The sequence below is a fragment of the Aphelocoma coerulescens genome, chromosome 12, assembly GCF_041296385.1.
Source record: "Aphelocoma coerulescens isolate FSJ_1873_10779 chromosome 12, UR_Acoe_1.0, whole genome shotgun sequence".
NCBI classification, from domain to species: Eukaryota; Metazoa; Chordata; class Aves; order Passeriformes; family Corvidae; genus Aphelocoma; species Aphelocoma coerulescens.
The window spans coordinates 16174069-16201577 of record NC_091026.1 but is presented as its reverse complement, the minus strand read 5'-3'; the positions used below and the strand labels follow the sequence as shown (position 1 = coordinate 16201577).

The 27509-nt window shown below is 39.0% G+C and overlaps 1 protein-coding gene across 4 annotated transcripts in view; it reads left to right on the top strand.

Moving 5' to 3' along the window:
• Positions 1-6172: 6172 nt before the first annotated feature.
• SUCLG2 (succinate-CoA ligase GDP-forming subunit beta) overlaps positions 6173-27509 on the top strand; it is a 114053-nt gene continuing 92716 nt past the window's right edge. The window contains exons 1-2 of one of the 4 annotated variants that reach the window (XM_069027436.1): positions 6173-6286; positions 26863-27004. In XM_069027436.1, the coding sequence (XP_068883537.1) occupies positions 6203-6286; positions 26863-27004 (226 nt within the window). In that variant the 5' untranslated portion in view covers positions 6173-6202. Of the gene's footprint in view, positions 6287-10096; positions 10189-25841; positions 25931-26862; positions 27005-27509 lie in introns of those variants that run through there. The other 3 variants (XM_069027433.1, XM_069027437.1, XM_069027434.1) reach the window with 3 other exon arrangements.

Here is a 27509-nt window from a genome sequence, read left to right as displayed (position 1 = left end):
TTTACTGGTAGTTTTATTCTAAAGGGAACAGATTACAAAACAAATCAGCACAGTCTGTGTGATTGCATTTGTAGATATTCTTCTTCTTCTCACAGCTGGTCTGAGAGGTAACACCATACAACATAAGAAAACCAGAAAAAATGTACAAACTTTGGCCTTTTTATATAGAGGCACTGGGATCTTTTCAAAGCACTGGTGATGAAGTCTACTTGCTGTTGTGACTGAGGACAGCCCAGCTCCATCAGCTGTAACTGCTCTTGCCACCAGCTAAGGTAAAAAACCCTCCTTTATTTTACACACTTGTAAATGTCCAAATATGCTGTCTAGACAACAAAGCAGTGAGCATATGCAGCAAATGCCATAGTAACTGTTGTCATCCTGCTTTATGTTTAGGCAGTTCAGTTTCCTCTGGTGGTGTATTCAGGTTTTGTTACGAGCTTTTTCACACAGTGCTGCACTTCTTTGTTAGGCTCCTCAGAAAGGTTATGGTTTTTATAAACTTCCATGATCACTGAACCACTTGCTGGTGTCCAACCAATTGCAGTGAAAGTGAAACCTGCCTCCATGACAAAAGATTTCATTGAAATAGGAAAACACAGCAAGCAATCTACAAAATCCACAGAAATAGTACCCCACGACCCCAGACTAGGTAGCATAGTAAGCTACGTTTAGATCAATACTTCATTTGGCAGAAAAATCAATTTCCCTGCCTCTGCAATCCATAAAATTCAGCAGGAAAAAATTACCCCTCACATATTAGCAGCCCTTTCACCTTAATGGTTTTGAAATTAATTACAATAGACAATTTCAAACCCTATAACAGGTTGGGGCAACATGCTATAAGGTATTTTGCAACTTGTGGATTAAAACATGGATTAGATGTGATGGGAACACCTACAGCTTTCCTGACTTGCCCAGCCTGCCTTTGGTAGGGGCAAACACTGTGCTTTTAGCTACAGCCTTCAACAGTCTCAAGCAGTAACCAGGTTTCATTCCTGGAAAATGCTCACCTGTTTGCAGATACTGTGCAGAATACACACAACCCCATAAAACAAAGCTTTTTCTATCAACATCCAAGTAGTTTCTCTTACGGTAGTGACATCTTGCCTTTATTCTTCCACATGGGAATTTCAGCCCTCCTGGGAAAGAGTTAAAGAGCTTTACTGTGTGGCACAGGTGGAATTCACAGATTCCTATCAGTCAGCATGGTGGATATGGAGGTTTCACATTTGACTGCCTCGGCAAACTTCATCTGGAAGCTTTCCTGTACACTCTGGAGAGCTTGCTGATAGGAATGTTTCTAAATATAATGGCTTGCTGCTAAATATGTTTTTAAATACAAATGTACAGAAGATTATTGATCTAGTCAAGATTTTGCTTCATATTTAATAAATCTAATTTATTTTTAGAATGTTTTTCTACATAATAAACTGCTCAGCAGACACAACAGAGCCTGTCTTTTCATTATGTCACTGTTTTGCTGCTACTCTAACCTCCATTCCTTCCCCCAAGTAAATTTAGCTTTATTTTTTAAGACTGTTAGACATTTCTTTCCTGAATTTAGATTCACTGTATTTTTTAGAGACTTCAAAGTCTTTGTGATGATATAGTGACATCTTATCAAAGAGGTCCAGCCTTTGAGAGGTTGTTTTCTTCCACTGTATCCCACAGCTCAGATCTTTACACTTTTTGTATTCACAGTCCTGTATCGTCTCTGACAGAAGTTCAATAAAATTGTCTTTCTACCCTCAATATCAGGGTTCTCAGCGTTGTTGGAACTGAGTGTTATAGACCTACAGTCTATCTCTGCTGAGAAACCTGAACTCCCCTGTCTGCCTCATTATACAGCAGGCCACTGGAAAGAGGTAGCAGTAGCTCTCCTGTAAACTGATGCATCACTTCTATTGTTTTCAGCCTATCAGTTTATGTCATCATTCCTGAAAGCTTTGTTTCTACAGTCAGGTGGTTAGATAGCAAAAAAAGTGGAGCATTAGTGTTGCTATTGCTACCCTCTTGCTATACATCTTTTTAAAATTCCTTATTCCACTATTTTTCTCTTTATTCTTACATAATATTATTTAAAGTCTTCCCTGTTTTAGACACTTTTCACTTTTCAAGTCAAAGTTATCACACAGTGTTAAGATGCATCACCCTGGCTTCCCACAGAATTGAGCAGAAGATGCAAAGACTGTTTTAAGGCTTCACTTGGTTCCTTCCTTCTGAGCCAGACACAAGTTCCACTATGTACAGCAGAGGTGCAGACAATTTGAAAATGAAAAGGGCAAACTGATATTTACATACACAGGCTAGTGATGCAGCAGTACACAGAACTCCTGTGATACTGCAGACAGTGTGACCAGGACGTTTGATCCTACCTAGTCAAAACCACTCTATCCTGCTTCCTTCCAGGATACCTTCCAGTATATTTCAAAAATGTTTTAATGAATAGAAATTTTGTGGCTGTATGTAATGACTGAACTTGGTGACCTAGGAGGCAAATTTACAATTCTAATACACTGGTTTTCCTTCCTTATTTTCACCCTTCTTTTTAGACCCAAACATTGTTATTTTAATCCATTGTTACCCTTCCTCCAACCATTGGTGTATTTACCACTTACCACACATTTTTCTTTTTTGTTTAACATTCGAACAGAGAAAGGGAATGAGAAATAGCAAAGGACTGACAGAACATCATAGTCTGAGAGGTGCTTGTGCATCAGGACCCACGCTCTGCAGCGACACTGTCAGACTCACCCTCTGATCTTGTTTCCTGTTCCTCAGCCACCTACAGTGGGACTGTTTTACTGAGTTTGCTGCAGCTTTATTACCCTCACTTGTTATTCTTGGGAACACTGTGTGTGGGGTATCTTTCAAATAAACTTATTTATTATAAACTTATTCCCTATGAAATCTGTGTGAATATGAAGCTCAAGTTCTGTGGTTAACCTAAGAATAATTACAAGGCAATATGGAGATGAGGAAGTGCCTTTCAGCCCACTGGTTCCAGTACTCTGAAATGAAACTACAACCCATCAACACCCAGCTAGAGCAACACATTATAAAATTAAAAAAAAAAAAAAATTGTTTGGGAGGTAATCTGCACAGATAAGAAAATGAATATACAATGTCACTGCAAAAACACTTAAAATTGTGCTTTACCTGCGATAAGGTGATTTTTTTTTGTCTTTAAATGTTTTTCACTTGAACACTACCAACCATTTAGCCTTAAGGGTAACTTCTAAAGAGGTATAAACTTTACACAATGTTCTTTTTTAAACTTAATTGCAAAACACCAGTTGTTTTGCATTAAGTAGAACACTGCTAAAAACTTAGCTACAATCTAGCCTTTTGTGCATCCTGGGGAAGGTAGAACAGAAGCACACTCAAATGCTGCATATACAAGGTGGAATGTCTGGAAGTCTAGAAGCAATGACCTTTGCAACTAGCCTCTCCCTCTATCCTTTTTCATTTTGCACTTCGCTTCCCTCCCGTCCTCATTTGTGAGGATGGTGTGTTGAGAATACTCCTTAGCTGTTCCCAAATTCCGGCATTTCAAGCGTGTTCCCCAACAATAATTCATAATTTGTCCCTCCTCTCACACACCAACATATCCTGTACCTCATGATCCAAAAATTCATGCTCTTACTTGCTCTAATTACGTCAGAGACCTGTTTCATCTAAATTTTCTTTGGTTTACACATACATAGAAGGAAACTGGATGTGAACATTATGAATCTCTCTATCTCTTCTCCTCATACTTTAAAGGTCAGCTATGTTCTGCAATAGATACAAAAAAAAAAAAAAAAAAAATCATGTCTTGGTGACTACTACACACTGTGCATTTGCACAGTGGTTTTCCACTAAATCTAAACAATAAAAATATAGTAAAGCAGATTCTGCATTATTTATATTAAGCAGTGAAAATGCTCCTCATAGCATTAAATGATAGCCTTGCATGCAATTCACAGACATTATCTGAAAGCTTATATACCTGCTATATATATAAACCTAATGCAGACAGCCATAATAGTCTGTATGAATAGGGAACGCTGTACTTACTGAACCACAGGCATGAAACTAAAAATGAAATTATAGTTCCTCCATCATAATACCCAAGTCAGTATATAACATTCTGAAAGAACAAGCACACAGTAATACCTGCGTTAATACAGGGTACCATACATTATTGCTCAATGCTATCAAAAAACAGAGTCTTCAGATTCTTTATTGAAACATATTACATTACTTAAATTGTCATGACAAAGACAAAAGTGTTCAATTTCAGACTTTTCTAACACCTCAGTTTTTATGGAATTGCAGATTTTTTTTCTAATAGAGGTATAATTTATTTGCTGATTAAGTACCAATAAAGGATTTGTTTGGTCCTGATTTTTTAAAAAACACATTTGAGAGTGTAAGATCTAAGCCCTGACATGAGCATTCTCCTTTGTTCCCACTCACATCCTGGAGTAGAAGATGTGGATTTAAGTGTTTATCCAACTATTTCATCATAAACCACTGAATAAATAATGTTCAGCATAAATAATGCCTCCATATAATGCTAACTCTGCATGCTTCAATATAGGTGAATTTAACATGAATTGTTGTAAAATTGCAAGCATATCTCATCCACCGCTCAATTTTAGCAATTTTTTTTTTCAAGCCTTGATTGTAAATTGACCATTTGTGTGAGCTATTTGGTTAACTCTCTGTTACTCATAGGTGGGTTACCCAAAGTGTGCACTAACCAGAAACAGATGAGGAAATGCTCAACTGGGGCACATATAGAGACTGTATGCACAAAGAACAGGCCATCTCACTGTTGAGTTTGCTTCAGATTGAAGACATGGTACACCTGTATCCACACCAGCCCTTAAGTCATTGCTGATGGATGGAACAATGTTCTCAAATCCGACTTCTGGGACTCTCTTTCGTGAAACCTCTGCTCAGACTCGGAACTCATGTTAGATTTGAAGTCCATGTGATGGACATAAAGCTACCAGGGCTCTGCTCTTCTGCTCCATCCCCCAAGTAGGCCTGAGTTCAGTGTCTCAGGTTTGGCATTAACTAACAGGTTTCACAGAATCATTTAGGTTGGAACAGACCACTGAGATACTCAAGTCCAACCTGTGACCAATCACCACCTTGTCAAATAGACCACAGCACCAAATGCTACACCCAGCCCTTTGTTAAAAACCTCCAGGGATGATGACTCCACCACGTCCCTGGGAAGCTGATTGTAATGCCTGACAACCCTTTCAGCGAAAAAGTTCTTCCTAATGTTCAACCTGGCATTGACACATTTCACCTGTGGATGAAGAACAGAGGCGTTTTGTGGAATTCAGATTAAAGTGCCTATGAAGAATCAGCTGGATTCCAGCAGGCCTTATTAGGGTTTATTAGCTTGGGTTAATTTGATATGTCCTAATAAAAACCAAAAGAACTTTTAGTCATGAAAAAAGAAGTCAGAAGGCACGCCAGCAGTTCCAGGCTGTCACCTCACACTCCCCAGCCCCTCCACTCGTTGCTGCCTGCATCGTTCCCAGGCTCTGTCTTCTCCACAGAGCCTTTTCCTGCTCTGGTCACCGCACTGGGCCCCAGTCCCAAACCCGGCCGTGCTGGGTGGGCACAGTCATCTCAAACACAGAATGGGTCAGGCGGGAAGGGACCACAGCGGCTCCTCTGGTCCGACCTCCCAGCTCAAGCAGAGTCATCCCAGAGCACACGGCACAGGATTGTATTCAGACAGCTTTGGAGTATCTCCAGTGAGGGAGACTCCACACACTTTCTGGGCAATTTGTTCCCGTGGTCGGTCCCTGCACAGCAAAGCAGTTCTTCATGTTCATGCAGAATTTCTGAGCATCAGTTTCTGTCCATTGCCTCTTGTCCTATTGCTGGGCACCACCGAGCAGTGCCCGGTCCATCCTCTTGAAATCAAGACTTTAGACACCTGTACACATTAACGAAGTCCCCTCTCAGTAGTCTCTTCTCGCGGCTAAACAGCCACAACTCCCTCGGCCTTTCCTCGTCAGAGAGACAAACGCACCTTCTCTCAGAGGGGCCGGCACCCTTCGCCACGGCGCCCACCCCGCTGGCCCGGCCCCTCACGGCGCACCCCGACCCCGCGGCCCCGCCCGGCCCCTCTCCGCCTCCGCCGGGTCTTCCTCCCGGGGCGCGGGGCAGGGCGGGTACGGCGGGTAAGATGGCGGCGCCCTTGTTTGGGCAGGCGGGGGCTCTGCTGCGGGACCTGGCCCTGCGATCCGCCCGCCTGCGGGGAGAATTCCCGGTGAGTGAGCGAGCCCGGCCCCGCATCCCGCCAGCTCTGCCGCCGGCAGCCTCCGCCCCGCTCGCCGTGCCCGCCTGAGCCCCGCGGCCGGCGCGGCTCCGCTCGCAGCCTCCCCGCGCCCGCGTCTGGCAGCGGGAGGAACCTTTCTCCTCCCGCCTGGCTGCGGGTGCTCGGGCTGGAGGACGCGTCCAGCCTGGAGCCCCGGCGCTTGCGGGGTCGGGGCGAAGCTCTGGCGGCGGCGGCGGCTCAGGACTGGGCAGACCAAAGCTGACCGGGAGCGCCCGCTCCGAACGCCTTCCTCCCCCCACAGCTAACAGAACTCTGACTTATTTCAGTGGCAGAGCTGGGGAACGCTGTGCACGAAGTGATTTTGTTTGTCTGACAACGTCTCGGGTGGCCCCAACGGGTTGGTTTGGCTCAGTGCGGGTGGCTGAGTTCAGGCTGGGGTGAAGATGCCTGTTTGTGCTGTCCTGGGAAAATCGATCCTAGCTCAGGCTTCCCGGTGGTCTTGAACCTCATCAGAGCGATGGGAAAGAGTAGATGAACCTCCTGGAATGGTTCAGGGGCTCTCTTAAGGTGTAGCAGCAGTTCATTATTCACATCGACAGCAGCCATGCCGAGGTAAAATGAGATACGCACATTTTAGACAGCTCTTATGCTGTTGGAACCAACTGTTATTTTACCTTTTCATCATGATCAGCTGTATGAGAATCTACTTTGGTCCACACTTCTGAGCATAAGTGTTTTTCCAGAACCAAAAGCCCCTGGAGCAAACAAAGCGTGTTTGTGTCCGGTTCTCTCCGCAGGTGCCATTGCAGGGAATGCTCCTGGATGCAGGTGCAGGGCTGTGAAATAAAGAGTGGTGTTGGTGCTGAGCTTGTGTTGCACAACTGCTGCCGTGTGATTTATCTTTTAACCTGAAGGAAGTTACCCACCTCGGTTGCAAATCTGAAATCTTCTGTGCCCAACTTTCCTATTTGAATGCTGGGTACAGTATGTGAGAACTCAGTGCAATTGATTTGTTGATTTAGCATTCGTCCATTTCGCATATGTATGCATAAACAGGGAGACTGTTTATGTGTGTATATATACACACACAATGATGTCTATATATATACATTTATCTGTATGTATACAGATTTAATTTCATTAGTGTAGATGTGCAGTGCTGTCACTCACAACAGTGTTTGGGGAATATGCATTGTATGGTTGAAGATGTGTTCCTGCCATCATGGCTTAGGTGAGTGTGATCCTACCATAAGGATTTCGGAGGTAATATCCCTGTTGTTGTAGGGCTGTGATATGGAGGGCTTGGAAAGACCTGGAGTGTGGAGCATTGTCTGGTCAGTCATCTCCGTGTGAACTGTAGAGGATGTTTTGGTTGAGGTGCCTTGGTTGGTTTCAAGCCCTGTGTTTATCTGGTGCTGCAGTGGGAATTTAAGATACAGGTGGAAATTAGGAATTCATGCTCTATTCTGTCATCTCTCAAAGCATGGAGGCACTCTGTAAATTACCCCACTGAAATAGCTGGGTGTCAGCTCAGATCCTCAAGAGTATTCTTAGGATATCAAGGTGGCCAACTTTAAAAAAAAATTTTTTTTTGGTGCATTATTTTTGAATTAGAGATGTTGAACTTGTATTATAAATCACATTTTGTTATTCTGCTTCTGAACTCTGCCAGATACTGAGAGCATCTCCCAAGATCAGTGCTTTCCAAGTAGGCTATTTTCAAGAACCACATCAATACTGTATAACAACAAATCAAGTTCTTAATTTCAAAGCAAACCACTTTGCTTTACAAAGGTCTTCAATTTTACAATGTTGCATAATAGAATTCCCATCTAAACAGTCTCCTAATCTTCCACTGGCTCAGACTTTAAGCTACAAATAAGTTGATCAGCCAGAGTCTGGATTTCTGTGCTACAAAATAGGATAAAGAATCTGAGAGTAAGAGCCCTTCCATTGAAGGTTTTTTTCATTTTTATCATTCATTATGAGAAGTTACACTGTTACTTTATTTAACATAAACCTTCAAAACCTGTCCTCAAAGCCCATCACAGTGTTTCTTTCACAGATGAGGGTCTTCCATATGGTGTGGATGTGATAAAGAAATATCAGTCTTAAACTTTGTTATTTTGGTAACCCTGTGTGAGATTTAGAATCTTGCCTCATAACCCTTATGACTTCCTGTTGGAGTGGTGTTTCTACACTATTGCAAAATTTTGTATTATTTCAAAACTGCTGCTGTTCATAGCTGTGAAATTTGGTTGTATGCTGTAATTGTAATCTGCAATTGTAACTGTAATTGTAACTTCATTTTAGGGCTGGAGTAAATGGTAATTGATCCTATTGCATGAAAATATTTTATCATCCTTCTGCTTTCCCTTTACTTTTTTATAACTGTTAAACACTTTTTACTCCTTTTGCTGTTTATATTCTTGGTAGATTCAATTCTTTGTGCTTCTAAAGTTTTAAATCTGACCAAGTGTTTCAAGAAGATAAAAGATAGATTTGAGTTGTCTGCAGTGCATGTGGACAGGAGCATTCAGGCCTGCTCTTGCTGGAGCAGTATTTGTAAAGAGCTGTGACAAACGCTCCTCCGGGCACCACTCGGCAGCAGAATTCAATCTTGTTGGCTGGCAACAAATAGGCTCCATTGAAGGCTGTTTATTTGAATGGGAGTTGGATTGGGCCCTTTGGGAGAATGCTGTGTTTTCAAAATAGCTTCAGATGCAGGGAAATTCAGCGATGAATATAAATGAGGAACAATTAGAATCATAAAAAAAAAAAATGCTTAAGGTAACGCCAGTGTTCTAATAGAGTGAGCAGGTTGGTTGGTGCGTTATGAGCCCTATCCCAGCCTTCAAAATGGGCCTCAGTCCTGCCAGAACACATCCAGGTTCCACGTGTGTTGAAAATATTAAAAAAAAAAAAAAAAGGAAAGGGGGGGAAGATGAAATTACACACTATTTCTGTTATAAAATCTGCTGGAATCTATAGATTTTACAAATAGGGAACCGTGCAAGGTTGCTCACTGCAGATGCCTTCAGTTCCTAGACTTGGATATCTGTAAAACCTCATTAATGTTGAACAGAGAAAGTTCTGCCTTTTTTAAGAAACTATCAGCTGTGGTAGCTGATCTTCCATGCAGCACAAAACATTACTGAAAATAACTTTTCAATTCATGGCTTCAGAAGCTACTTTAATGTTGAATTCTTATTTTTTTCTTAGTTTTCTTTGGAGTTCTTGAAAATTTCTTGAAGGTTTGGACTGCTTCCCTATTTGGCTTTTCCTGGTTGGCAGTTTTGCTGTATTTTCAAGGTTTTACATTTAGAGGCAGGAAATACATGAGCCTACAGACTTTCACAAACAGCTTTTTCTAGAGGCTCCTCATCCAAATGACAGGAAAGCCCTCTTCAAACTCTAGACAAAACTGAAATGCCAAAGTGGAGCAGATGTTTGGCCCACTCCTCCCCGGCAGTTCCATTAAACACATGGTTATTGAATCCTATTTTGAGATGAAAGAAGGAAATGAAAACATAAATATAACCTCAGACTGTGATTTTTTTTTTTTTTAATATTTTTTTCCCCCAGTTAGTTTTATACTAGTGGAACTTCCACCTTGGGAGCAATCTGGCTCTGACACAGATAGTCACAGCTTTGTCTTGAAGTAGAAAAGCTGCACTTTGCTGCATTGATTTATCTTCCTTTGTACCTCATGGAGGTATAATCGGGGGATAGGGCTAATTAGGTAAGAGGAGACAGCCTTCATGAATATGACATTAGACTGAGAATTAGCCACACCTGTAGTCTTAAACCTGGCTCTGAATGAATAAATCCTTCTTCTTGACCCTCCAGCTGAACTGCCAACCAGTTTATCTAGAGATTCCTTGCATCCTTGGGTATGTTCAGGATTGGTTAAAGTTTTTTTATATAAAAGCAAGTGGGTTTTTTTCATTGATCTGCCTCCTGAGGAACTAGATAAAGTGTCAATAGACAAACTGTGCTTTCTTTACAGTTATCTGAGTGACTGTTTCCTCCTGTTTTTCTCTGGAAATGTCAGTGTATGTTGTAATTTTCTTTTTTTTTTCTTTTTTTTTTTTTCTATCTGGCTGATGACTGCCAGCAGGGATTTTATGAAGAATGTGTGAAGATACTGAGATTCTTTTGGGAATACAGAGAAGTGAGATGAAGGTTTAGAAGTTTGCACTTGGGGTATAGTTGTTTCTTAGAAGTAGTTCATTTCTCTGCTGTTTTATCCTTTCTCTTGTTTGGAAGGTTCATTTTCAGCAAAAATGGCCAGTGTCCTCATTTAGTTTAGAGATGAGATTGTCTCCCTCCCCGTTTTGGGGACTCACTTGTTCCAAGATGATTTAACCTCAGATGATAATTTTTATTGTTCGCCACACCTGTAATGAGTAGCTCAGCTCATTATTGCCTTGGCCAGTCCAGTTTTTCTGTGCATATTTGTGACTATCATCTACAGCTTTGAGCATATACTCTGAGGATTTTCTCCAGAAAATTTCCTCCTTTGATACTCACTGCTGAGAAAAGCAGTTTCTAACCATCTGTGACTCAGCTTACACCCATCTCTTCCATAGCATTTTAATAAACCACAGGACAAAGAAGTCATATTACCTGTCCAACTGCATATGACAGTAACTTTAAACTGGTAATTAAACATTGATCCATGATTAGCTGGCTATTGATTTTATTTTAACTAGATAACAGCAGGAGTGGGTATGAAACAAATAGAAGTTAAGATTGACTATTGTGAAAAATTCCTTAATAGTGGAGCTATGATGTGCTGCTGAGTTCTTTGTTGCATGAGTGAGACTTAAAACAGATTCTGAACTGCAAGCTGAAGCCATCCTTTAATGTGGTAATGAAAATGAAAACTCTAGGTTGGTGTTTTAGTTTGCTTGTGACATTGTGCTGATGGTGATGTTTTTGTATAATTAGTGGTTAAATGTTAACTGTGAAGGAATTTAAAGACTTGCTATTTTTCCACCTACTTGTTGGAACATCTTTTTTAAATCTTCAGTCAATAATTTATACTGATAGCAAAAAATATGTTCAATAAATGCAAGTTTTGTTTTGTTTAAAAGGTGCTGCTATGAGCAGATTTACCCATGAGCTTTTTTCTTCCTGTCCTCTCTCTGGTCTCTTTGTAATTGCGTATAGGTTTCCCTAAACTGTAAGTCTGTATCCTGAAATGGAATTCAATTTTATTTCTATGAAGATCTGAGAGTTTATAAGCTTTGAATCCAAAATCATAAAGCTCTAGGCACTCACAACCCCATTGGACGTGAATGTAGGTTGGGGTATTTAACTCAAAGACTGTTTTTTAAGACATCTAACATATTTTGTGATACATTATTATTCATTTGTGTTTACTTACCTTGCACATGGGTAGTACTTGGTGACAGATCAATTTCTGTCTACCCTGTTTATCTTCAATTTGTGTATCATAGAACCACAGTCTGGATTGGGTTGGAGTCTGAGCAACATAAGCTGTGGGAAACAGCCTCAGTTTGTGTCAGGAGGAGAGAGAATCACTTGCACTATAGTTTACCTTTGATGTCTCAACTCCTGTCCACCTAAATTCTTCATGAGATGCAAAAGTTTTGTAAGAATTGTCAGGAGGAATGAAAAATTAAGTGAGATTTTCGATCATGTTTGGTAAATTTGCCTGCTTGTCCAAGACTTTTGACTGAAAAATAAAGCTGCAAATTAAAAACCAGACACAGATTACTAATGGAACACTTCATCATCTTTTGCTATCTTCCTCTGAAGGATTTGTGGACAAAAGGACAGTTAAATTTGACATCTGCTAATTTCAAGGCAGCCAAGAAAGCAGTTACTGCCTTGTGGGGAAAAAAAAAAGAAAAAAAAAAAGTTGTTCATACAGAGTACTGCTATAAAAGTATCAGGGAAGTTCTGGTTATTGGAGGAGTTCTGTGTGCAAATTGTACATAATGCTGATGGCTATAGGTAAAACATAGAGCTATTCATGATAATTAAAGATGGAAGGGCTATTTAAAGCAACCATATCCTTTTTGTTGTCAAGATAGTACTAGCTAAGGTCTGAAGATGGCATAAAAAATGTATTTTCCGTTAAATTTTCTATTGTCTTCAATTCTGTCACTCCAAACACATTGGAAACAGTGAATCTATTTAATTGAATTCTTTCATGCAGAGTTTCAGTCTAGATTTGTTTTTCAGTTAAATGGCTTAGCTTAAAATAGTCTAAAGTAATGCCATAAATTTTGGAAGTAGAGGAACAGATATTTGGAGCTTGCTTTAAATGTGATGTGAGATGATTAAACATGATTCCAGAGCGGCTGGAGTGCTGGAGCTCCATCTAGGGAGAGTTGATGGCCCAGCTGAGAACCCACGAGTCAGAGTTTGTGGGCAGACAACATCACTGCCAGCGTTATTGTACATTCCTGCTGCAGGCACCTTGATCAGCAAGAACCAGATGAAGCTGCAGACAGCTGAAGAAGCCTCAGTCAGCAGACCCTGGTCCTCATGGAGGACTTCATGCCCTCCAGGTTCTGCTGGAGTGACAGTGCAGCAGGGAACACATAGTCAAGAGTTCCAGGAGGTCTCTGGAGAGCTCTGATAACAACTTCCAAATGCAGGTGTCTGAGGAGCTGACAACAGGAGACATTACTGAACCTCACCTGTGGAAACAAGAACTGGTCAGGGCTCTGGCAGCTCCCTCTGGGGAGGTGTCTGGTTTTAAAGCTGAGGGAAGAACCGTGGTTGTTTATTTCTATGGATACAGCATGGACTGCAGTAAGGCAGAAGGAACAAGGCTGGGCATAGTCCCAATTTCCTTAACCAGTGGAGTAATGCCATCATCCTTTGGGCTTGGAAGTGCTGTTCCATTGGAGCAAACTTTACCTTCCTCTCCCTCCATACAGTCGGAAATGTAGAAATCTGCTTTAAGGTCAGAATTTTTGAGGATGATGAGATGATGTTTCCTGTAGTGTCCTAAGCTTGCTTTGAGATTTGAGAATGGCAGCACGGTGAATTTATATAAATAGGAATAAATAATGGAGAAATATTAATAAAGAAATGACCTGCAAAGGAAGGAAAAATATTCTTAATGTTTGACTTCCTATTAAAGGCTTACTTTCATTGATTATTCTGGGCAGTTTCTGGTTACTCCCCAGCTCTGCTCAAGCAGCTGAAGGCTCTCTACCTCTTGTGTCTTTGTCTCTTAGAGTTTGCTTCATGTCAGTCTACGTCAAATGGTCTAATTAAAACCAAGACTTATTAACAATAAAAGGTGTGAAGCACTCAGATTGAAACAAAAATGGGTAGCAGTATTTTCCTTTCTTACTGCTTCCAGGAAAGAAATTGGTACAGATCATTCTGCACTGGTTTGATAGGCCAGTTATGACTTAGGCATGCAATGAAACTGTTTCTGTAGATACTTTTCTGTATTTCTTTATTTTGCTACCGTGGGCATTTGCATTTTTGTTGCTTGGAAGTGTTATGTTGCTTAGTGCTCAAAGTCATATTCTTCTGTGATGACATAGTTGGGTAGCATGGAAATTATGATGATTTGACTTCAATATTAAAGAACTGGAACAAAAAAGCTGTGATTATGTTTCATATTTCCTTCTCTGTGATGAAAAATGGAGCTCAAATGGTCTAAATTGGCATTTTATCGGTGTTTTTCTTAAAATATCAGCGACTTCTAACACTTGAAAAAGCATTCTTCCAGGGTATGGTAGGCGTGAAACACTTCTTTGATAGATATGATTACTTGAGATATCAATGCAGAAACATTTCTGTTCCTCTTACTGAATATGTTCTGAGTTTCGTAACAATTTAGGAAGCGTAATTTGCATGCAGGAAAGAAAAAATTGATAGTGGCTACTTTGCCTCATGTTTGGTGGTACAATAGTTTTAGAACTATTTTTTCTTGGCTATGTTTGCTATTTAGAACATTTCTTCATAGTTGCATAAAAGTATCATTTTAATCTTGTAAAATTCAGGAAATTAAACACTTTTATAAGATCAGAACAAAAATATAAAATTTCCCCTCAAGATACTTAAAAGAACATTTCTGATTTATGTGGAGAAGATGGCTTATTTCACTTTTTGAATGTGTTGTGCATATCACCAACAATCTTCTTTCATTTCCCAGGGCAGGGAATGTGTTACAGTATTTTCTGCAACTGATTATGCAGTTGTGTATGGTAGTGAGTTTATTTTCATCAGATACTTCAAAGCCTTACTTTTTAGGTCAGGAAAGTATGCTTCTCTTAAAGCTTTGAAGTTTGAAATAAGGAAAATGAACATAATTTGGTTAAAATTAATTACTAATGCAAAGCAGAACTTCTGATGGTGAGCACATTGACAAAAGCAGAAATTGAATCTGGGAATTCATGTTCTTCCTTTACCTAAGCAAAGGCTCTGAAAATCAATTCCAGAGGTGTAAAGTTTCTGTAGACACGCTTGCTCTTTGGGCATGTGTGGCTGTACAATAAGTAATTTTAATACTGTTTTATTCAGCTGGATTTTGGCTTAAAAACACAAGGAAAAAATATTTTGCTATCGATTTGTGCAGTAAGGACAGAGGGCATTGTTTGGCCCTTCGAGTGGACTGGCAGCTTGGTGTTTGGGCAGCCAGCTTTGTTTTGTGACATCCTATTTGTGATGTGACCTTCTGCATGTTGTTTGAACCAGACAGACTTCGTGTAATCCCACAGAGTAAGGAACCTGCCCTGTTTCAGGGTTTTTAGAAGCTGCTAATTGTTCACTGTTCAGGTGAAGCTTCGTGGGGTTGGGGTGTGCTCAGCCCTGCTCAGGCAGCTTGTCCACACTAGCCAAAATGCATCCCAGAAGTTCTCAGGGTCACAGGGATGCTGCCACTTAATTTGTAGAAATTTAATTTTGCTGATCACATGTAAATAGAGGCCTGAATACTCCCCTGGGTGGGGAGCAGGACACAGTTGTCAGGGATTTGGTGATGTCCTGCTTTATTTGGAGGTCAGTCTGTAGCAGCCTGACTGAAACAGCTGCTGAACAATAGGCTGGCAAGGTGTGGGAAATGAAGAGTGGTCAGGGTCTTACTGTTCAAAGGGACACTTCCCACCATCTTCTCTTTTACTTTTGAGGACTGTAGTCCTCAAAACCCATACATGCAGACACCCAGAAGGATCATCCAGGTGGTGGCTGCTAGGATCTGCCTTGTAGGGCCTGAGGATGTGGGCTTAGATTCTGGTTTTGTGAGATAAGGAGAATAAGAATGACAGAAGGAGCTCAAGTCTGACCCTGTGCATGTTTCTGGTAGATTACAATGGAGCTTAGTGGGTAGGAGAGTGTATTTACAGAATAGCTGTCAAAATCCCTGAGTGTAAGCAAGCTGTAAATAAGTCTATAAAGTGTAATCGTTACTGGAGACTTTAAATCTGCAATGAGTGAAGGACTTGCTTCAAGTTCATTCTTGTGTCTGCTTCCTTGCATGAGAAGTAAACAGAAGGATAAATCAGAAAGCTGAGTTTATACGTATATAGGCACATTGGAAGATATAAAGGCACATTAGAAGAGAATTATATAGTTTCACTTGTGTTTTCTGGAACTAATGACCCAAATGAGCCCTGCAGGGGAAGAACATCACACCACCTTACATCATGTCCAGGAGAAGGCAGAGGTTAAGCCTGGCATCAATCAGTTTGCAATCAGACTGATTATAGGTGGACAAGGAGGAGTACAAGATCAACTCAAAAGAACGTAGTAGGGCAGGCATTCAGGAACCCTTGAAGTGAAAGGGTTTCTAGCTGTAGACAGGGAGCAGGAACATTCAGGAGAACTGATAAAGGAGTCATGATGTTTTGTTAAGAATGCAGTCAGGATTTTCAGTCCCACTTCCACCCTGAGTACATTTAATATCCTTACTATTTCATCTGCAATACTGTGAAATATCCATATAACTGAGGTGTTTCTAAAACATTGTGGTTTTTATGTCCATATTGCTATGGTTTTGTTTAAAGGGAAAGGTTCATTAATAGATACTGTTCTGGTTTTTTTAATCCAGTCTATATGGCTTTGTAATCTAAATTTCAGAATTGTCTAAGAGATGGGTGCTGTCTTCTGAAATCCTCTTCTGTTTCTGTGACATTTGTTAAAGCACAGTGAAATTGTACTGTTTCCTGTTAGAGCCACTGTGGAAAGATTTAGAAGGTGGGCTTTAATGAAAGAGAGAAATAAAGCAAAGAAAGCCTTGCTAGCATCCAGCCACTTCGGAACTGATGGATACACTCCTGATGTTCCTCTTTCCCAGCTGAGGGATTCCACCACTGAAAGAAGAAAGAAAGCACTGAGTGAAAAACAAAGAGGGATGTTGAAGTATCATTATATGTTTCCTAATAAATATTGATTTATATGTCATTGCAGTTTAATCTATCATTTAGTGGAAGGGAGCATTGTTTTAGACGTGGAAGAGGTAAATCCTCATGAATATTTCATGTATTTATTAATGAATTAATTTTAAGGTAGTGGGTAGTGAATGAAATGTTTAAACCCCCCAGTAATGGTGGTATTTTAATTTTAATGTGAAAAAACTTCAATAGAGCCACATATTTTTAGATTCAATTACCTTGGAAAGCTGGCAGTTCATCTTGTGAGCGAGTTTTGGGAAGGTTCTCCCACTTCAGTGAGCAAATCGGGGGAGAGTGCGGGAGTTTGATTCATGACTTGACTTTGGGGTCAAATCCAGTAGGCTTATTTCTTTAGTTAAATCATTCACTTTCCCAGGTTAATTTTAGCATTCTGGGTAGGCTGTTCAGGTTGAGGCTGAAACTGTTCTTTTTATAATTGGTTTCTGCAGGATCTTGCTACTTCGAACTGTCCTGTATTACCCAAAAATGTCAGACCTTCCTACTCTGCCTAAAAGTGCTCCCTGCTGCAGTCCCTTGTATCTGACTTTGTATTTTCTTCTTAAAAAGCAGAAATGTGGCTTATATGGCCATATCATGCAGAGGGTATTTCATAGGTGTTTATTTGATAGAAATTTCTGTTCGTTTCTGTGGTATTATTGAAATAAAACTCCTTTGGTAAGACTGAAATTTGAAGGACAACCTAATACTGTTTCTCATTTAAATTGTGTATGAATAAATGATTACGAATTGACAGATATTGCTTGTAGTGATTCCTTTCTTGAGTGAAAAACCAATTTCTATTTCCTTCTTAATATAGGAACTTCAAATTATGAAGAGAGAAAAAGAGAAACTATATGCAGCCCCAACACAAGCAAAACAAACTATGAATTGAAAATGTAATCACTGCTTTTGTTTTCAGGGCTGTGTTGCATTGCACTAAATCTGCAGATGAACCAGCTTTTACTCAGGATCTATTAGTAACAATAACAGAGGTGCAGCAGGTGCTTGTGTGGAAAATGCACTATACAATGTTCTCCAGTGTCCCTGCTGGGAGTCCCTCAGCCTCTGCCCTGGTGGGCTCAGTGCCTCCCCTGGACACTTTCCCTCCTGGTTCAGCACGTGCCTTTGCAGGGGTGTGCAGAGCTCTGGCATTGTGCACCAGGTAGGTCCAGTCTCTCACCTGTGTCCAGGAGCATCCAAATCCCTGGGGGTGAATTCCTAGGAGACGTTTGCTGCTGGAGCAGTAGGTGTTTGGGTCCATGCACTTCTGAGAAGTTGTGTCTTTTTCAGAGAGCTCACCCAGAGGATTCGCTCACTACCAGGCTTTTATTATTCCATTAAATAGTGTACAATATTTTCTGGTTTAATTTGTTTTGAAATAATTCAGCCATACTTTATAATGCCTTATGGAACTCATCAATATTGCCTGTGTATCTGTCTAATGAGAGTTCAGTAAATTAGCATATTCATTAAACAAACAAATTATTGTTCTGTTAGTATTTGGTGACTGCCTATTTCTCAACAGAGGAGTGATGTCAACTGGCATCAATTAGTTAGTTTAGTGTGCTTTGTTACCTAGAGTTAGGTAATCTGTGGCTGATATCCTGGCTTTATTAGGTTGTATTAGAAAAATCACTGCTGCCTGGTGATGGGAGAAAAGTAGTTTCTCTTGACTAAAAGGATGAGATCTCTAAATATACCTTCTTTAGCTTTTCAGTTAAAATAGCTTCCTTCTCTAAAATTGACATGTTACTAGTTTAACAAAGCTCTTCATTTCTTTGATGTTTGTCACCATCCTTGTTTCCTGCTGTGATGCACTGTGATTCCTGTCTTCCTCTGCCTGGTTTGCAGTGGCTCCTCTTAATAAGAATCTTGCAATGTGTGACAAGAGAAATTGGCTTTTCCTTGAACTATGGGAAAGTATTCAGGGGAAGATATAACTAAGCACTTTTGATTGCATGGACTAGAACTAAATGGTGACACAAACACCTAATATAGTAATAAAAAAAATCCTGTGATTGTTTCAAACTAGGTTTCTGAAATAAAGTTCTTCTGGAGTGTTACTGTTCTGGACAGTGAGTTGCAGTGAATTTGAGTAATTGCTTTGGAAGGAGAAATGCACTTGAGCAGGTAGTTTGATACTGTCTTCCCCAGACTTGGTTTGCAGCAGGCAGTGCAGTCTCATTTTCAGCAATGAGCGCTTCTGGGCAGAGGTGGTGGCCTGTTTCACTCCACTGAAGTTTTTAAACTTAAACAAAATGTATACTTTCCAAGCTCTTGGCCCCCCTCTCAACTGTTTGAGTCCAATGTTTGTAAACAATTTAACAGTAGCAATCCTAATAATTATAGTAACTGTGAGCTCCTTTTATAACCAAGCCCCCATTTATTTGTCTGTATTTTTTGAGTATATGAAGAGAACCATTTAGTTATTTAACACAGGCATCTTGTTTCAAAGAGTCATAGATGTTAGGAATAGTAATAATTATCCACCAGAACAGGCAGTCCAGATTTACTAAACAAAAATATAAGGGCATACTTCATGTGTGTTTTTTTTATTTTATTTGAAGTTAGATTTCATAAACCTTTGTTGCACTGACAGATCTCACTCGTTCTGAAAAGTGAGTGTATGGTTCAGTGGTATAAAACAGTAAATTGCCCCTGCAGTTTATTGATCAAAATGCCTTAGCCTTTAGAAAACTGGGAAATGTGATAGGTTGGGCTTTTTTTTCTGACAGACATACTGCATTTTACTGCTCAAGATATTTTGTGTGGTATATTTTCAGAAATAAATATGGAACTAAAAGCTGTTAACTAGAGTTTGTGTGTTGGTTTTAATTCAATTAAAACGAATTCCCATTTGTAGGAATAGGTAATGGAACATAACTGTTTAAAGGTCTTCAGCTGTGCCTGTAGATTTTAAAATCAAATGCTCTTGTTTAAGGCCCAGTCTGCTTATGGTGCTTTGATACAGACTAAAAAATAAGCAATTCCTGACTGCTGTGAACAAAAGTATGGACACTGTTTTTGTCAGGGAAATATTCAAGACTTCCTCCTAAACTAGCTCACAGAATCAATTTTATCCCTCATAAATTTATCACAGAAGTCTAGATTGAGACTTTGATCATAATGCTCAGTGTTGGATGAGGCTGCTGGACTCTGCTGATACCAAAGGGACCTTGCTGCCATATGGCATACCAGCTAAAGTGGGCAATTTGGGATGTTGATGGAAGACAGTTTCCTCCGTGGCTTTTAAATAGGATGACCTGGAGGCTTGCTCCTGCTTTGGAAGATTAAAATTGCTGGTTTGTGGCAGCCAACAGGACGTTAGTTTGGAAGGACATTTGCTGTCCTGTTTTCCATAATGAGCCCCCAGGTTTACAGTGTTGGCCATCTCTGGAGAGAAGGGGATGTGTGGTTTGGCTCGATGGGACAGCTCTTACAGCCCATGAGCCTTACCATGACTCTTTCCATTCTTTTGTGCTTGAAAGACTTGCTTTCCTACAGAGCACATTTTTGCTTTTTATGACTCACATTTGTGATAAACTTCTGTTTAGTGTGGTGCCTTTTTGCTAAATTTTTGTTTCTTGTCGGGTTAACTTACTCATTTTGTGGGCACTGCTAGCAAACTGAAATAAGTGGTTTAGTTTATTTTCAGTGGCCTATGTGATATATTTTAAGTATATGACCTAATAAAATGTGTCTATACCTGCAGTGGTTTATATGAGGGCATTCAGTTTATTTCATTTATTTCTGATGGTTTGTTTTTGAGAGAAACTTCCACATCTTTGTCAATTACAGAAGCTGTATGTCAATAAATATAATAAAGGTTTATGCCTCATATTGATGGATGGCCTACTCTTTCATTACTGTCATCTTTGTGTATCTGTTTTCCTTCATATGTGCTTGGAATTATATTACAGGTCAGAGTACACAAATGGAATAAACTGGAATGCTGTAGGATGTGTTGGCTAAGCAAATAGCTTTTTCTGGTGACAGACATTTATTTTTGATCACATACACTAAATACACCTCCTTTTAAGTTCAGATACAGAATACATCTGAAAGACCTCAGGAACACCACAGTTTTGATTCCCAATTGACTTATTTCCAATAAAGCCATTACCATAAAATCCAAGTTTATAAAACTTGATACTTTATGTATTTGACATATAATTTTCATTCATGGAGAGTTAATTTGTGTTGCTAGAGCTGTTTCACAGGATCTATGAGCACAGTTAAAGGTACTTGGCATCAGTGGAGCAACAGAGGAGGAAGAAAGAAGTGGGTGTTCATTTGACCACCTTTACTGCCAGGTGCTTTTCAGAGGTTCATCTTTGTTTTGTGATACTAATATTGACTTCCATTTGTACTGTGAATGAAAAGGAAATGTTGGATGTTAAAGTGTGTCTTCCTTTTAACAGTCATGCAATAAAATGCATTAAGCTATGTTAATGAAAACAGTAGAGTTGCTTAAATTATATAGGTGTGTCAAGGGATGTTCAATTATCCTAGAAATTTGCTTAGTGGTGGTTTTGTTTTCTTTAATAGTGTTGATTAACACTGGATTCTCTTCCCCAAGCTAGAATTGTCTGGCATTTTACAAAAGTAGAGATTTGACCTGGAGAGTCTTGCCAAGGGAAAATAAGTATTTATTTAGGGATTTTTTTAGGGAAATGATCTACACATGAACACTGGACTTGATAAGGTGAAATACATAGTTGTGGGTGGTTAGCTGAGGTAGTTTCATGTGGAATTAGGCATGAAATGGCACTAAATTTTTTTAAATTTGATTTTTTTAAGACCAAGAGGCCTCAGTCGTAATAGAGGATGTAATTTGAATTTTCAGTTGCTTGTCAGACTTGACCCTTCAGTTATTCTTTTTGACAGCTTTTTCATATACTTGTTATAGAACAGACTTAAGATTCTATTATATTTATTCTATTTTTAAACTTCAGCCTTGGATGTTTTACCAGGGAGGCCAAAGAATGAGAAAACCTTACACTGAGCATATAGGTTCAGGTAAGAAATAATCTGATGAAGTTTGGGTTTACTGATGCTGCTCCTGTTTTGTGCTTATATGGAGCATTTATTTTCGAGCAGAGTTTTGCTGAAGTAGTTAACATGCAACTTGCAAACTTCTTGATGAACGTGTTAAGACAGTTTCTTCTTGTTTTATGAGTGTGTGCTTGCTTTTTCCAAAAGTAAGCACCCAAAAGATACCTCCTGGGTCATCTGAAAGATATTGTGCATCAGAGTAGTTAATGCTGCATATGTAACCACGATGTCTCTGCTGCAGTGTTTGCTAAATCTGTTTGGGTTTTGGGGGTTTTTTTTTAGTGTTTTTTGGTTTTGGGGTGGGTTCTTTTGTATATATTGAAAGCAAATTTCTGCTAGAAAATGTATTTGTAGTTCCACTCCTGTTTAACTAAGTTATTATTTTTTTAGCCCTTATTATTTAAATAATACATTTTTTTTTCTTGTCATGTGACTGCTAAAGAAAACAAACCAAACCACCAAACAAAGAGGAGGTAAATTAGAGATTATTGCAGGTTATATGAAGAATCAATTTTTTCTCTAGCAGTAGTCAATAAACCACTGATGCAATTCTGCAACACCTGACCTTGTCAAGATGATCAAAAAGAAATGTTTGATTTCTTGATGTGTGTGCCACTCATTTAATCATGTGGGACCAAACATTGTCTCTGCTTATATAGAGAAGGAACTTTGAATGGAAGGCTTGGCCAGAACAAAATATGCAATTCCTAGTAATAGTAGTTTTCTAAATCGTCCTTACTCTATGTACTTCTGTTCTACATTAGTGTGATTCTGACTGGTAACAAAAATCTTGGAGGTTGAGAAGGGAAGGAAGATTAGAAGTGAAACCAAACCAATCCTTTGTGCTTTTGGAAAATGCCAAATAACTCTAGCCAGCAGGAGAAAATGTGGTTTGAAATTTGTACTTGATTAAATAATTCTGACTTCATCTCACTTCACGTTACTGCTCAGTTGAGGCCTTTTGTTCCACTTACTTGAGTTTTGGGATTTTTGATGTTGTTGTCAGGCTCTCAGGAAATGTTATCAGTTGTAAAAGAACCCTATTTAAGTATATTAATCTCCTTGATAAGCACTTTTGTTAGAAATTTAATCTTAAGGAATATCTTATTAGGATGAATTTAATTCCTCTTTAAAGCTTTATTATTTTAAATAACATTTTATTTTCTGTGTACTACTAGTAATGTTTTCTTAGTTTTACAAACTGATTTATTCTTAAACCTTATTTGTGGTTTAAAAATAAAAAAACAAAACCACCTTTTGATTTACCAGGCAGATCTGAATCTCAAATAAGAGCCACTCTGCTTCTACAATGTGTACATCAATACACAACATGAAGTTCCCATATGAAGGATAACAGAAAAATACCATCAATGGGAAATTTTCACATTTTTTGTATGTCGTCTTATGAAGATGAAAGATGAGATGTCACACAGGGAGTCAGGGTTTACTGAAATCCACACACAATTTCCGGTCTCTTCTTCACAGGCTGGTGGGACAGGATCTACTCCTTGTGCTCCAGCCCAACCTTGCAATAAGGAAACAGATGAAACACAGACACAACTGCTGGAACATCCTGGCTTTCAGCTGGGACAGAGCTTCATGGAAAGATCTGAGAGACCTCTGGTGTTTTCTGATACGGTTTTCTGACTAATATGTGGGGGGAGGAGATAAAAGTATTCAAGCAGGGATAAACTGGGAATAGAAGGTGTTGAGAATCAATAATGAACAGAAATTACTAAAAGCTGGGCTCTGCATTCCTGTGCTTTAGGTTCTCTTTTAGTTGCTTCCCCATTCCCTCTTTCAGACTGAGATTATTTTTCTCATGGTGACTTACCATCTAATTCTTTAGTCTGTCTTTGTTGAGAGCTGGAACTGAATTGGCAAATCTAGCAGTGCTGTTCGATGCTGCTGCGAACAATGAAACAGAGCTGTAAAACAGGAGAATAAGCAATACAAAGACAGGTGTTGGCAGAGTTGTGTTCTGTGCCAGATTAAAGTCTCCTCCTGATAACTTTCAGGGGGAAGGGTTGGATTATGGCTGCCTGTAAAAGACTATCTATGGGAAATTGCTTTCTCTCAGACCTTTTTAGACTGTTCCCTAGGGTTTTTTGAAGCTGTACCTTTGTGCATTGCCACTCTTACTGTCAGTCTCGGGTGTGGATTTATCTGTAGAATGCATAAAAGTTTATGATGCCCAAGAAATGCCTAAAATGGGCTATTTGAAGCCCATCTGAAATTTTTGAGAATCCTTGGTATAAATGTATTTGGAGGGTAGGGATTCAAGATTCTTGTATAAATTCAGATACAGATTTATTGCAACGAAAACATATTTGGGTTGGGAATTGGTTCAAAGAATCATCTGTTTACTCATGTTTCTAAGATTACATGGTCACTTTTTTTTTGTCTTCACCCTAAAATGTATGTGCACAGCTGTTTTGATTTTTCAAGATGGTCTTGAAAGAGCAGTCACCTTTGCAGATTCAAAGCTTGTGCTTTATTTCATCTCTTGTAACTGCTTTAGTTTTCCTGCTGTTCTCATGACATATTGTGTGTATCTTGCAAGGGCTTTAAAGCAAGTTTTTCCTGTTCCTTGTTCTTCAGAGCTTCTGGTACAGACTTCAGATACTTATTAATTTTATCAAGCAGTTCATTCACAACTGGGAGTTTGTCTTTTCTGCAATAACTTGATTGAAAGTCCTCAAAAAGTTGGTACTCAGTAAGACAGTCTGTCTTAGAATTATGTAATATAGCAGGGGGTAAAAAAAAATATGCTCACTAACCTGAAGTTTGTAGGCTTTACATTTCTGTGCCAGCAGTTCTTGAGCAGACCTTTGTCTCATCACCCTTAGGACTGCTTTGACACTTTTCAAAGGAATTATTCTCTTATTTCCTTTCTGTGTTCCTCAGACTGGCCTGGTTCATAATTTAGGAAAGAAATAGTGTCATAATATCTTAATATGAATTGTCCAACTTTTATAAGAGAACATTTGTCCTTATGCTTATGTATGTCTGCACTTTATGCATATGTAATGATATTTTTAGCATCACATCAATGGAGTATCTCTGTGGTACATTTTGAGTTATATTTTTGGGTTGTAAAATACCTGTTGTATTCCAAAAGCACCCGTAAGGTGCCGAGAGGTGTTTGGGAGCAGAGGTCACTGCAGTTCCCATCAAGCAACAGCCACAAAAGTCTTCCCCAGAATGAAATTTTTTTAATGTTTTCCTTCTTATTTATTTGATTTAGATCAGCTTCATAATACATACATGTGAAACTGATTTATTGTTCTAAGTTATGAATAAAAGCTGTTTTGAAGACTTGATCTTAAATTATAAAACCAGTGACCAAGATTTTATCAGCTGTATTACTGATCTGTAGAAATTTTTAGATAAATTGAAAGGGTCCCTCCTGGCCCCCAGTGTTAATCCCTTTGTGGAAATGATCCTGAAGTAATAATTGTTAGAGCCTACCAGAGAATTTATAATAGGAAAACAAATTAAATGTCAACAATTATGAAAGGGACTTTAAATTTTTTGACCCTACATTTGAAGCATTGCATAACTGTAATAACACATTGTCTGTGAAGAGCGTGGAGGAATATAAATCATATGAGGTGTCTGTATGATGTGTAGAATTAGAGATAGCCGTAGAGCAAACTGACAATGTCATTTTGTTCCTCTAAAATATGTTAATGAGGTTATGGATAAAAGGATTTAAAATGTCATCCTGAGCTATTTTTAACTGTTTAGGTTCAGTCGCAGTCACTTTTACAGAAAACATGCAGTTATCTACTGTAAAAAAAGGGGTTGGTGTTTTCTTTATGCATCAATCTTTTGTGCTGTGTTTCAAAGAGAATAGAAAAGATGAGAGTTTGCTTTTGAGGCAGCTCAGCCTGTAAACCTTGAGTGTTGTGAGAGCATGTGTGTTACTGGAAGACTTTAGCATGAAGGGGTTTAATTTTCAGTATAAAATTACATAAGGTTAATAATTTTTTTTATCATGCTGTTAGAAATCAAAGCATTAGTACAGTAAATAATCCTCTTTGTCTAACATTTCTAAATACATAGCACTGGCTTGCATGCTGTGTTTCTTACTTCAGGGGAAACCAAGAATTGATTGTGGCTGGCTGCCAGGAGGACAGCAGTTTGTCTCTCCATGTGGGAAAAGCATCTTTTGCTGGCACAAAAGGTGATTATACCATTGCCAGGAGCCAGCTCCACCTTTGCCATTATACCATTGCCAGGAGTCAGCTCCAGCTCCTTATTTATTGCTTTTGTGTGAAACAATTTTTCCTGTGTGGAGAATGTGTCCTTTCTTAAAACCATTCAGTAAAGATCTTGTGACTTCTCTGGTGTTTCAAGGTTTCCTGCCAGCACAAGCTAATGTGATGTCTTTGTGTGTGTCAGGCTGCTCTGTCTTTGTACCCATGGGGTGTAGATATCTCTGTATTCCCACGGGGACACCTAAACTGGCATGTTGGGAGTGAGGAGGGAACTCTTCTCCAGCTGTTGTTGGCCTTGCATGGCTGATGTGGCTGTGCTGGTGTGCTCAACAAAACCTACTTAGAAGCACAACAAACAAAGCAGAGATAGCAGAACACTGAAAATATGTGTATTAGTGTATAGTTTCTTACAGAATAATGCTAACTCCATGTCAGTTGTTTTTCTTCTCAGATATGCTTCAAGAAACACATAGAATCAGTGGAAATAATTTTATAGGGAGGAATTAGATGAAATGTCATATAATAAGGATATTTAATATGAAACTGGATTTGTTTTAATGTAACAGTCTGTTAGTATTTTTATAGCAGAGGATAATGTGAAAACATAAATAGACTTTGGATTTCAAGCCAAATTTGCCTTGATATTAAATGCAAGACATTTTGTCTGGCCAAGTGAGCCTTGTGTAGCTTTTAAAAAAATATCTGTAGCTTTCAGAATACTTGGGATGCACAAATGTTAAGAAAAGGCACTTAGGTAAATCAATATGGATTTTACCTTTTCTCTGGGTGTTGTTTAACTGCTGGTTTGAGATAGCTGTAAGGTGGAAGAGCTCAGTGGGCTGTCTCATGAACTGTTCTTAATGAGCATTATGTTATTTTCCCCTCTTGTTTTTTCTAGACTGTTCAATTAACCCCCAGACGATGGCTCAACCTGCAGGAGTACCAAAGCAAAAAAATAATGGCAGACCATGGGGTTACAGTTCAGAGATTCTTTGTAGCTGATTCTGCAAATGATGCCCTGGAGGCTGCTCAGAGACTGAGTAAGTTGCCTGATAATGGGAGAACTCTGCTTCACTGGATAGCAATCTGGAAAATAAATTGTTTTCTAATAAGTTTAAACAGTCTTTAAATTCATGCTTACTGAAAAGCTTTGATATTTTATCCAGACATAAATATATTCTTAATTTTATATGTGAACACGTTTATAGCAGCAAGACTTAGAACTTTATTTCTCAAAAGTTTTGCATGCAGCATGTAACATGAGTTCTTTAATTAGCATTATAATAATTCACAATGTCATGAATAGTTGCTGAGGAATTTTTTTTTTTTTTTGCATATTTGATATAACTTAAGGAACTGAAATAAATGAACTGGTGTAAAAAGCTGTTTTCAAACAAAAATTTGCTCTATTAAAAAGCAAAGAAAGGAAAAGGTTGTGGCCTTTCCATTTTAAAAATATAAGGATATTTTTAAAATATCTAAGGATATTTGTTAATGTGTGTGTGTCCATATGAAGAAATAGAAAAGGTGAGTTGAGTTACCATC